This window comes from Trichoderma virens (genome assembly GCF_000170995.1).
Source record: "Trichoderma virens Gv29-8 chromosome Unknown TRIVIscaffold_74, whole genome shotgun sequence".
Lineage (NCBI taxonomy): Eukaryota > Fungi > Ascomycota > Sordariomycetes > Hypocreales > Hypocreaceae > Trichoderma > Trichoderma virens.
The window spans coordinates 119,086-131,251 of record NW_014013675.1 but is presented as its reverse complement, the minus strand read 5'-3'; the positions used below and the strand labels follow the sequence as shown (position 1 = coordinate 131,251).

At 52.5% G+C, this 12,166-nt stretch overlaps 1 protein-coding gene across 1 annotated transcript; it reads right to left on the bottom strand.

Annotated features, from left to right (window-relative positions):
- Positions 1-1,628: 1,628 nt before the first annotated feature.
- TRIVIDRAFT_78374 (uncharacterized protein) lies at positions 1,629-8,852 on the bottom strand (the record flags this gene model as incomplete). The annotated part of the gene is made up of 4 exons (XM_014099881.1): positions 1,629-3,284; positions 3,349-8,219; positions 8,312-8,577; positions 8,655-8,852. 4 exons carry the CDS (start codon positions 8,850-8,852, stop codon positions 1,747-1,749), a joined length of 6,873 nt encoding a protein of 2,290 aa, XP_013955356.1.
- Between the last annotated feature and the right edge of the window lie 3,314 nt (positions 8,853-12,166).

The window sequence follows — 12,166 nt, the reverse complement described above, 5'->3', positions numbered from 1 at the left end:
TGTATATGCGATAAAAGGGGGTTCAGTTTGTCTTGTCCACAAGTACCGGAGCGGTCCGTGGGTCAAAGAAAAGCCGTAAGTTTTCAAAACAGGAAGCCAATTTCGAGCCCGACTGTACATTGAGAATCTTTGAGTGCACTCATAAGTTTATTTTGTAAATTTTCATGGGGGCCCTTGGTACTGACCTAGAAGTACTGTAAGATATTCGCCACTACCCTGCTTGATGTTGAACTATGGGCGATAGGATTTGGTATACAATTACCGGACAGACGGAGGGAAACAGAGAATATTAGTCCAGTAAGGTAAGGTAGCAATCGCTAAAAGCAAGAGATTAAACTTTTGTTTTCTTGCCTGTTCTCTCTATCAGGCAACTGAGATACGGACTTATATAGGGTTGAATACGATCTATTTGCCTATATCAAATGCCTGTTGGCTTAAAAGCATTATAAAACAACAAACTCAAAGTTCAGAAAGGGCCGTGACCTCTTGAGTGTCTGTGAAAAACAGAAACCTTATGAAGACACTTGTGAAATACTGCGTGGAGCAGTTCTCAACTCAAAATGAAACCTATATCATACGCCGCACTTTTTGTACCGTTTAAAAATCTAATCATACTTTTTGATGAAACAAAAAAAAATGTAAAGGGTCTATCGGAGTCATTCTAACATCATGTAGGTATCAGAGAAACGCTTGTGATGAGACTTTTTTGCTTTACCGTACCACAGTCAACAAGAAAATAGGCCGCCTATTCAAATAGCCACTGCCAACCAGCCTTGGGTATCTGTATCAATCAACAATTGCATGCTTACACTCAGTACCATTTTGAACAAAAGAGAAGCTGCTTCCTCTAATACCATGCCGCAATACATTTATATCAACGGATATCCAGGGGTCGGCAAGTTGACCATCGCCAAGGAACTAGAGAAACTTATCCCCAACTCAAAGATTTACCACAACCATTTTTTTTATCGATCCCGTTGCCCCATTGGTTGATCGCGACTCACCGCATTATCATGACATAGACGAGCTTCCGGCGTCAGATCCTTAACACTATTGCCACATCGGAGACAATACAACAATTCACCTGGATTTTCACCGATTCTCGATCTTCGAGCTTGATCGGCAGCATGGGTGCCAGAGATTACAAAGATGCAGCGAATACACGAGACGTACCGTTCATTTCCATCGTACTCCGCTGCCAGCTGGAGGAAAATGCAGCAAGAGTACTAGGTGAAGGGCGCGGCGCCAGATTTAATACTAAACTGATGGATCTGGAGGTATTGAAAGCAATCAGGCAAGAGGAAGAGATCTATATCTTCGGAGGGCCATATGAATTGGAGCTAGATGTCACAAATATAACGCTAAATGAAGCTGCGCAAAACATACACGAGCACGTAGCCAAGGTTATTTGTACTCTCTAGTGTTCTCTATTGTCTCGGGTCCATAGTATTAATGTCAATGAAACTTAAAACGCCCAGGCGATTCTGTAACAGAGGTTCAATTTGGACTAGTATATGCTGGATACAGCAAGCGTGAATGTAATATATGTCAACGACTCCTATATTCAGTTACCGCCCAAACAATTCATTGACATGGCCAAGACCTCACACCAGAATGCACAACTTGTTGAAGTAACAGAAAGTCATGTAAAGTTGCATCTATCATAAAACATCAACCGTAACCCGTACACCCGCTTCTAAAACATTATGTTTAACTCTAACCACCCTGATGATTTTAATTATACATTTACTCCTTCAGATACTTGAGGATAGCATCCCGCTCCTCCACGGGCATAACTCGCAGAACCTCGCGGACACCCTTCCAGCCAGCCTTCTCATTGCTACGAACAACCTCAGACAGCTCAGCAGCAAGCTTGTCGGCCTTGAGGGCCTCGACCTTCTGGCCAATGGACTGAGTCTCCTTCTCGTACCACTCGGCAACCTCCTGGTCCTTGCGGTCCCAGCCGACAATGCCGGACCAGCTCTCCAGCAGGCCCAAGCCCTTTGCGCGAGCCTCGTTGGCCTTGGCAGTGTTGAGCTGAGGAGTGGGCAGGAAGCTGGTGTTCATGCGCTTGAGGATGTACTCCTCGTTGAGACGTCTGCGCAGACGCCAGTAGAAGTAGCGGCGGGCGTTGCTCCAGTCCAGAGAGTCACGGATGACGCCCTTGGCCTTCATGCGGCCGGCGCGGTCGTGCAGATCAGCGAACTGCACGGCAATCTGTGAGTAGATGGGCAGCAGCTGCTTCTCGCGGGTGGTAAGCTGCTGCTTGACCTTCTCCGCCTCTTCGATGGAGAGAGACTTGTCCGCCAGCTTCTTCTTCAGCTCAGCGTAGGTAGGATCCAGACGAGCCATGGTCTCCAGCTGCTTGTCCTTGCGGTACTTGATACCAATCATACCATCGGGCTCAAGGACACCACCACGTGCCTCGGTATCAGCGTACATCTCCATAGCAGTAGGGTTGATAGTAGGGTCAACAACGACCCATGAACCACCACGGAGCTCACCAAAGGGAGGAATGTACACGAAGATGGGCTGCTCGTACTTGACCAAGGCGTCGACGATGAACGAACCGTACTTGAGCACCTCGTTGTACATGTCTCGCTGACCACCGGAGAAACCACGCCAGTTGGCCAGGATCATGAGAGGAAGCTGCTCACCGTTGTTGAAGTCGTTGATGGCCTGGGCAGTCTTGAAGGCAGAGTTGGGGTACCAGACACCACCGGCCTCGTTGGCGATCTGCTCGATAGAGTCGGGGTTGGCGGGATCAGCAGGAGTAATGTTCTCAACGCTGCGAGTCTCAACAGCGATAACACCCATGGGGATACCACCGAGACGAGCACGACCAACCACGACGGTTCGAGCCCAGCCGCCAAGGGTCTCAACGAAGGAGTCCTTGTCGAACAGACCGCTCTGGAAAGAACCGTCGTCCTCCTGCTTACCGCCAATCATCCACCGGACATCGTATGGCTGCTTCTGGGGAGGGCAGTAGGTAATGTCACGATCCCAGCCGTCAATGCTTGGGATGACGGGAACGGGGCCACCACGCTTCTCGGGCACAAAGGCCATCCACTCAACAATCTTGGAGACACCCTCAAAGTCGTCGTTGGCAGTCATGTGAGAGACACCGTTGCGGTACATGATCTGAGTGCCACCAAGTTGGAGGTTGGATGAGTAAACTTCACGACCAAGCAGGTTGTTCAGAGCGGGAGCACCAGTAAGGATGATAGGCTGGCCCTCAATCTGGACAGCACGCTGACCAAGACGGACAAGGTAGGCACCGATACCTGGGAAAAGGAATGTTAGTTAAAATACATACGTCTAAAGAGGGAAACATTGTAAAATACTTACCGACGGATCGGCAGGTGACCAAAGTAATGGTGAAGATGTCGTTGTAAGCTTGGCTTGTGGCACCGGCAATAAGACCGGATCCTCTCAAGCACTCAACACCGAGACCATCTTCACGTCCAATGATGGTGACGATCTTGTGTCGCTTCTCGCCATTCTCCACCACTTCCTCGGTAATGACCTCGTCCTTGTAGAGCTGCTTAATCTTCTCATCCAAGTACAGGTAGCGGAATCCTCCCTCGTGCTTGGTGGCATCGTTCCATGCGACCTTGAAGTGAGGCATCAGCTCGTCTGCGAGACCAAGGCGGGCACCAGAGTTGGCAGACAGGTAGATGCGAGGAATTCCGAGCTTGCGAGCCAGCTGTGTGCACTTGTGGAAGAATTCATCTTCCTTGGGGCCGAAAGATCCAATCTTGTACGTGATGTCGTTGGCGACAACAATGAAGCGACGGCCGGCGGGGTACTCGGGAGTTCTAGCCTTGATGATCCATCCAACCATACCGCAAGTGTTGGTGCCAGGTTCGCGGTTGACCTCGTCGAGGTTGTCCTTGTCATCAACCACGAGCTCGGTGAAGGTAATACAATCACCGACCTTGGGCTGCTGAGAGGCCAGAGCAGGCTGCTTCTTAACAGCCTTTGCCCAGCTGTTCTGAATAGCCTGGCGGAACAACTCGGGGAAGTCGTACACGTACTGGGTACCCATCAGGTGAGCCTTGTATCGCTTGGGCTGGAGCCAGTTCTTGGTAGCATAAGGCGTGGAGACAGAGAGCAAGTGCAGAGGGCCCTTGTCCTTGGTTCCACCAATGCTGTGGAAGACCCAGTCGCCCTTGTCAGACTTGCGCTCAGCGTACAGGTCAACGTCAACGACGTAACCAGAGGTGTTGGTGATGGTCACGCGAAGAGGGTAAGGGATACCAGACTTGGGATCGGTGCAGACAATGCGAATCTCCACCTGGGCGACACGCAGTCTCCAGGCACGAGCACCAAAACGATCCAAGAAGCCCTGGAGAGACTGCTCGACAGTAGCAGGGTCAAGCGGGAAGACGGGAGTGAAGTTCATGAAGATGTGGTTGAGATCAGAGTTGTTGTTGCCAATAATCTCAAGGGCATCGAAAATGTCGTTGATGACTCGGTCAGCCTCTGAGATGAGGTACTCAGCAGTGGGGATCTCGTCACGAAGACGGCCGGGTCGAATCACAGCACGCGTGAAGTAACGCTTGTCAGAGTCGACACTCTTTCCAACAGCCTCGTACACGTGAATGTTCTTGTTCTCGGTGAACATGGGCTTGATGCGGAAGTTGGCAAGACGGGCAAGCTCAAGCTGGAAGGACAGGGCGGGCTCGCTGTGACGGATGCTGTCGTCTTCCTCGTAGTCGGGGCCTCGGAATGTGTAGTAACCGGGGTACGAGCAGTCGCTGCGACCGCAGATGAAGGTAAGACGGCGGACACCACGAACCAAGAGCTCGCTCTTGAGCTGCTGGACGATAGGCAGGATGCGGGCGAGAGTCTCCTCGTCATCTTTAGTCTCAGCATCACGAACAGCCACGTTGATGACAGCAGACAGCTCATCACCATTGTTACGGCTCTGAAATTCCTTCTTGAGGGCGGCAAAGGGCTTTCGCTTTCCGCTCAGATCAGCGAGAAGGCCAGAGGCGCTGCTCTGCCTCTTCTGCTGATTGTAAAAGGTCAATGTCTCCAAAGCCTTCTGGAGCAACTCTTCGGCGTCGTCAATGTACTTGACAGGAACAATGACACCCTTGCGAGATGGGCCACTGTCCCACTTGCTGGTGAGGTAGGACATGTCGCTGATAGAGTTGATACGCTTAACATTGGGCTCAGATTCGCTGGGAGTGCCAGGCATAGAAGGAGCGGCAGACTGAACTGGGACACCAAACTCGGTTTGTCCAATCTTTCGCAGCTGGAAGTCCCAAGAGACGTAGAGAGGGTTCTCGGACTCGTCGTTGTGGTACTCGATCTGCTGGAGGATGTAGGCACGGTAAGCACGGCGGACGTAGACTTCGAGGGATGCCAATGAGACCCAAGGATCGTCGTGGGCGAAGAAGGAAGTCAAGACGTCAAAGACGGTGTACTTGGAATCGACAACCTCCTTGATCACATCGAGGCTGGGCTCACGGTGGTCCCAGCCACTCTCACCGTAGCGAGACTCGACAACGGACGATCGCAGAATGTGCTCCATCTGAGAGGTACGCTCCTCAAGAGAAGGCAGAGAGCACTGGATCATAATCTCACGTGCCTTGAGCGAGACCTTGGAGGTGGCTCGAGAAGAGAGCTCAGTCAGCTTGCGGAGAGACTCGCGCAGGTACTTGCCGATGTTTCCAACATTGGGCTTGTTGGGACGGTACTCGTCAAGAATGGCAATGATCAAAGAGTTCTTTGAGCTCATGCGGCTGTGAGAGAGAACAGTCTGCACAACCTTGGCCAGGCTGTCTTTGTTCTGGTCTCGGAGCTTCAGGATGACGGCATCTTCCTGGGAGCGGCTCTGGAACAGCCTCTCAACCTCCCAGTAGGCCGCGAGAAGGCCGTTGACGACGCTAAGCTCTCGAACCTTTTGGCCCTCGGCATAATCATCGAGCACCTGGGTAAGAGGAGCAAGGGTAGTCTTGAGCAGGGCGGCATCGCTCTGCTCAACATTCTCCTCGAGGAACTTGCTGAAAGCCTTGCTAAGGGCCTTGGCAGGGAATTCAGCAGAGCGGCCTCTGGCGCGATCGACAATCTGGGTGAACTGGCTGTCGAGCTTCTGGGGCATGCGAGCATGCAGGGCAGCAAACTGGGCACTCCACTCGCTGTACGGCAGCTCCGGGTCGCGCAGCACCTCAATGAGCTTCTTGAGGGTATCGGCCATGATGACAGAGTTGTCGAAACCGTTGAGGATGTTGGTCAAGACGTTGTGGTAGAGAACGAAGCGCTGAGCGGGCTTGGTGCCGACGACAACTGGGTCGCCGTAGGCAGGAAGCTGGCCAACAAAGGCCTGAGCCTGCTTGACTCGGCTGGGGTCATCCAGAGCGAGGATACCGAGGATGTCTCCGGCCTCGAGAGTGGCTCCGGGCTGCTTGATGAGCTGCACAATACCGTCCTCCTGGGCGACGAGGGGCATGTACATCTTCATGACCTCGACTTCGGCAAAAGTCTGGCCGGCCTTGATGTGAGAGCCATTCTCGACAGAGTACTTGACGAGCTTGCCAGGGCTGGGAGTTCGCAGCTGGGTAGGGTCGTTCTCCTGCTCAAGCAGACAGGTCTTGCTGTCAACGGAGAGACGAGTAGCGCCAACCTCCTCCTTCCAGTACACGTTGTGGCTGTGGCCGTCGAGAAGGATGAGCAGACCGCCGTCACTGAGGGCACGGACGCCGACAGAGCACTTGGAGCCGTTGATGAAGAGGTGGTAGGTGTCGAGACTGGCACGGGTGGCGGTGAACTTGTATCGGAATCCCTCGTAAATGAAGTCGATGGTGAAGACGGTCTTGAGAATCTCCTTGGAAGGAACCTGACCCTTTTCCAGGCCAGCGCGGTATTCGGTCAGCAGAGACTCGCTGGTAATGTGGGCCTTGGTGATGGCACCACACACGACGGCCAGCATGGTGTCGGGACGCTCAGCAGTTAGGCGCTTGGAGATGAGCTCATCCAGCCAACCAGTGGAAATGGTGTTCTCCTCAAAGGCCTCAGTCTCGAGCAGCTTGATGAGATACTCGACAGTGGTCCTGAAGTCACCACGAATGCTCAGCTCCTTGAGAGCAATGACCATGTGCTTCCGTGAGGCCTGTCGGTTCTCGCCATAGGCGAAAATGTGACCGAACTGACTGTCGGAGAAACTGTGAATTCCACCCTGAGTACCGACGGAGAAGTAACCCCAGACGTTTGAGCTACTTCGGAAGTTGAGCTCGTGCATAACACCGTTGGAAGGCTTGAAACCCTCACCAGGGTCCTCAGAGGTGATACGGCAGGCAGTGCAGTGGCCCTTGGGTTGAGGTCGGCGCTGGGATCCAGCAGTACTCTCGAGCTTGAAATCGAAGTCGATGGTGCTCGATGTTCGGGGATCCACGCCGTACAGCAGTCTGATGTCGCGGATTCTGTGCAGGGGGATACCCATGGCAATCTGCAGCTGGGCGGCCGGCAAGTTGACACCGCTGACCATTTCGGTGGTGGGATGTTCGACCTGGAGACGGGGGTTCAGTTCCAGGAAGTAGAACTTGTCATCGGCGTGTGAGTACAGGTACTCGACGGTACCGGCTGAGACGTAGCCGACAAGCTGACCCAGTCGGACGGCAGCCTCCTCCATAGCCTTGAAGGTATCGGCCTTGGCGATGGTGACGGGAGCCTCCTCGATAATCTTCTGGTGACGACGCTGAACGGAACAATCACGGCCAAAGAGGGAAATGTTGTTGCCGTACTGATCAGCAAGCAGCTGGACCTCCAGATGTCTGGCGTTTCCAGCCAGCTTCATGATGAAGATGGGTGAACCAGGAATCTCGCTGGCGGCGGCCTTGTACAGAGCCTCGAACTCCTCCTCGTTGGTAACCTTTCGGATACCCTTGCCACCACCACCCTCGGAGGCCTTGACCATGACGGGGAAGCCAATCTGCTTGGCCTTCTCCAAGCCCTCCTGCCATGAGGTAACGCAGCCCTTGGAGTAGACATCCTCGGCGACTGTGACAATGCCATTGTTGTCGATTTCGACAGTGTCGACGCCGGTTCCAGACCAAGGAATGCAGGGCACCTTGGCGTGCTGGGCGACGATTGTGGAGGAAATCTTGTCACCGAGTGATCGCATGGCAGATCCGGGAGGACCAATGAAGACGATCTTCTTGGGTGACGCGGCAAGGGACTCTGGAAGTTTAGGGTTTTCGGAGGCGTGACCCCTAAAAAGTCAATCAAAGTCAGCCCCATGGGTTCCAACAGAATCTCTTTCTATCTCGGCGATCAAAAGGGAAGGGAAAATTTTGTCACTCACCAGCCAGCCCAGACGGCATGGACGTCCATGCGCTCGGCAATGTCGACAATCAGCTCGACGTTGGCATAGTTGTGGTTGTTTGTGCCGCCGGGAACTTCGACGTAGTGGTCAGCCATTCGGATGTAGTCGGCGTTGGCCTGTAGATCTTCGGGCGTGGCCATGACGGTGAAGTGGATGGCCCTCTCGTCGCCAAACGTCTCGTAGGCCCATTTCCGGACTGATCGAATCTCCTTGACGGCGGCGATACCGTTGTTGGCAATCAGAACCTGTTTTTAGGGGTTTTACGTCAGTAAACAAGGACTGGCGATCCAAGGACGAAGGGCGGGACACGAGAATAACTCACGTTTGTAATGACAGTGTGGCCGTTATGCTCGGCCACAAAGTCCTTGACCTTGCTGGCGGGGGCATTCGCCAGCCGGTTGCCTCCAATGAAGTGGTCCGCGATCTTGTGCTTCTCGGCGTAGGTGACGCTGCCATTGGCGACAGGCACAGTCCTGCCGGTGCCGTTCGGGGCGTTGGGGGCGCCGTTTGTCTCCGTCATGGCTGCTGTTGTGATGTGGTGGGGGGAGAAGAAAAGAGTTGAATTGGCTTTTGCGTAGTGAGGGGGAGGGGAATGTCAGGTCAGATCAGATCAGAGGCGGTCGGTAATCTGACGTGGATTCTGCCCACAGAAGACAATCAAGTCGACATGAACCGAGTATTAACAGGCTGGAGGCGAAAATTAAGACGGCCCACGGGTATATGGACGGCGTGACTGTGATTAGGTGGTGGAATGTATCTTGTTTCGTTTTTCCCAGCTTGTTGGCCCGCCAGGGAATGAGGCTGAATCAGGCAAGAAGAGCAAAAGATGGGCGCAAGAGACGATTTGCAGCCCGCTTTCGAGACGAGAGAAGGATTAGAATAGAAGGGACGTCTTCCAGCGGAATTGGGTCGTGCGGGAGGCCCGAGATAAAAAGAATCCGACGAGACTCGCAACAGCGTTGCTAGCAGGATCGACGAGGGGCAAGGGAGGGCTTGGAGGGGAGACCCCCCTGCGCCTGGGGGGTGTGCGAGAAGCTTTCGGGGAGACTCTAGCAAGTCTAGTTGCAATTACGGAGCAGCTCTGGCGGCTGGCGACTGGCTCCAGGTGGCTGCACAGGGGGGAGGCGGCCCTAGATCTGTTGGGGTCAGTGGGCAATGTCTTTTGCCATTGAGTTTGGACTGTTTAGTCGTTGTGGATACAAGATGGGCGTTTGGGCACCATTCGTTTCCGTCTAATTCTGCTCTTGGGCCGGGCTGTAGTACTATGTACAGTGCAGAATCTGGGGATGACAAAGGAGGGGAATTCGCGGGTGGAAAAAAGAAGGTTGAATTATGACAGAAGCAAAATATCCATAATGCCATGCTGATTCAGAGAAGAAAAGAGAGTGAGATTCACGGCCTTGGTTTGCTGAGGAGAGGGTGGGGGAAGCAGGGAATGGCATCACACGGCACAGTACAGTACATGTACAGAAAAGGGCATGTTGGGGGTGATATCAACATGCAACCACTGGCGATCTAAGACCCCGTTCTATCTGCCGGCAATCGATCGATCAAGTTTACCCAGCACAGTGTGCTCGTCTCGGATATGTGCATTCGTTATCAGCAAAGCAGCAACAAGCGTATCAACAGAGTACGAGTAGCTTGTTAGCCACCGTTCTACTATTATTGATTACAAGCACCCATCATCTACTCGTATCGTATCCAGTAAATTTCCCGTCTTATTCATTTCTTTCTCAGCTCCAGCAGCTCCAGTTAGCTAGTCTACGGACGACGGAGCCCCAAGGCCCGGACGTGGACACGAGCTATTACTTGTACAGAGGCCATCAGCATTACCCGAACCGGACGGGGGAAAGCAGGCTGACGGCCGGAAGCCATCTTACACTCAGTCTTGCCCATAATGACAGCCCGGCGATGCAACCCTGGCTTATAGTGTATGAGCAAGGCAGAGGATGGCGGCGCTGCGTAACGCGCCGATGGGGGAGGATCTAGGGTCGGATCAAGGATCGAGAGGGGTGCGAAGGAATAGGATGGAACTTGACGACGAGGCTGCCGTAGTTGTGATTATTCCCCCGTCTGACTGGCTATCCAGCGGTCATCATTATACATACACATATATACATACATTCGAGATAGCTTCGACGTCCCGTCTTGTCACTTGACGGCTTACATGGTGCCTACCTATTACTTACTCACCACCTATATCAGCCTCTGTGGAGCAAACCAGCCCGGCCAAGATGCATCTGAATGCAGCATGTACAAGAACTACCAAAGCACGACTTACTAGCGACTTACTCGAAACAAACAACAAGCTCCTTGTACTACAAGCCCAAGTTCGTTCGTCATTACTCGTCGCAAACAACGGAGCCCGGCCCGCGCTCATTTCTTTCACCTTGCTTATCCAGCCGCAAACCAAAACATCTCTCTCTCTCTCTCTCGGCCCCCGCGGACCGCAAGATTACCAAACGGCATCGACGGACGGACACACAAGCCATGAACTCGCACCCCCCCCCCCGAACAAGCTCTCAATAACAAGCATGTACTACCTGTAAATGAGAGAAACTTGCTGAGCTCCCCGGATCCATCCTGGCTGCAACAAAATTAAACATTCACATCTGCAGCCCCACCGCCCAAAACCCGAGATTCGGTCTTAGCCTCCCGTGCTAAAACGCCCTCGTGCCCCCAAAACGGCCATCGGCGAATAAGCAGAGCGGGATAAACCATTATCAAGACAGGACAGGACAAGATGCTTGCAGGCACGATATACTGTACTGTAGAATATGCCGGATATAGTCGTAGCCATCCTCCGATCGTTATACGCGTACCGTAGCGGTGTCTTGCCATCCCCATCAATCCAGGTACTGTACCTATCTGCTGTACATGCAACAACAAGATAACGTAGCACCTCCATCTCCATCTCCATCCCGCTCTCCATCCCATCACCAAACAAACCCTCAAAGAACCAACAAAAAAAACAAGCCTCAACTAGACAAGTACCTTAGTCCCGCACCCATCTGCCATATCCCGCCCATGTACACCTTCCACCCAGCTTCTCCCCATCATTCTTTTTTTTTTCTGGGCCCCCCAATTGTTGAGTTCCACCCAACCACTTACCTAGCCAGATGGAGATCCATCGTTTTTTTTTTCGCTCTCGTCCTAAATGCTCCGTAACCCTCGGGGGAACGGCTGCGCCAAAACAACTGTCTCACCTTGGTAATAGTATTGACTTGTACCTTTTTTTGTTCCCTTTTGTTTCTTTGCAGTGAATAGAAAGAATTCCTCCTTGGAAGCAGTAAATTTCCCGGTAATATTCCATGATCTTGTAAGCATAGCTAGAACATATATGTAATCCAGCATCCCGTAAACACATCCAGCTCGTCATTATTAATCCTCCATACAACAACCCATGAACCGCCGACAAACAAAAAAAAATCCCGAAAAAACAAAAAACCGGATGTCAAAACAAAATCCCAAGAAAAACCAAAAACCTCACTCAACACACCCCCAACAATTCACAACACCAAAACTGGGAACCCCCCCATCTCCATTCCAGCCAATCACGTCCCACATAATCCGCCGGAATGGCCCATCCTCCCTCCGGACTCGCGGCACTCCGTTGCTCCCGCTTTTTTCCTTTGCAGCGGTTTGCTGTTGTTGTTTTTTTACCGTCATCTCTGCTTCGTTCTCCATAGATACTATCCCTAATGGAACCTCCCCTCGGCTTTGCTAACGGTATGCCTTCTTCATTGTCTCTGCCTTGGTTGGAGAAAAGTAACCTCGAGGCTTTGCCTAAACGAGACAGGGGGGTGAGCATTCATCTCTACCTAGTACAGTAGT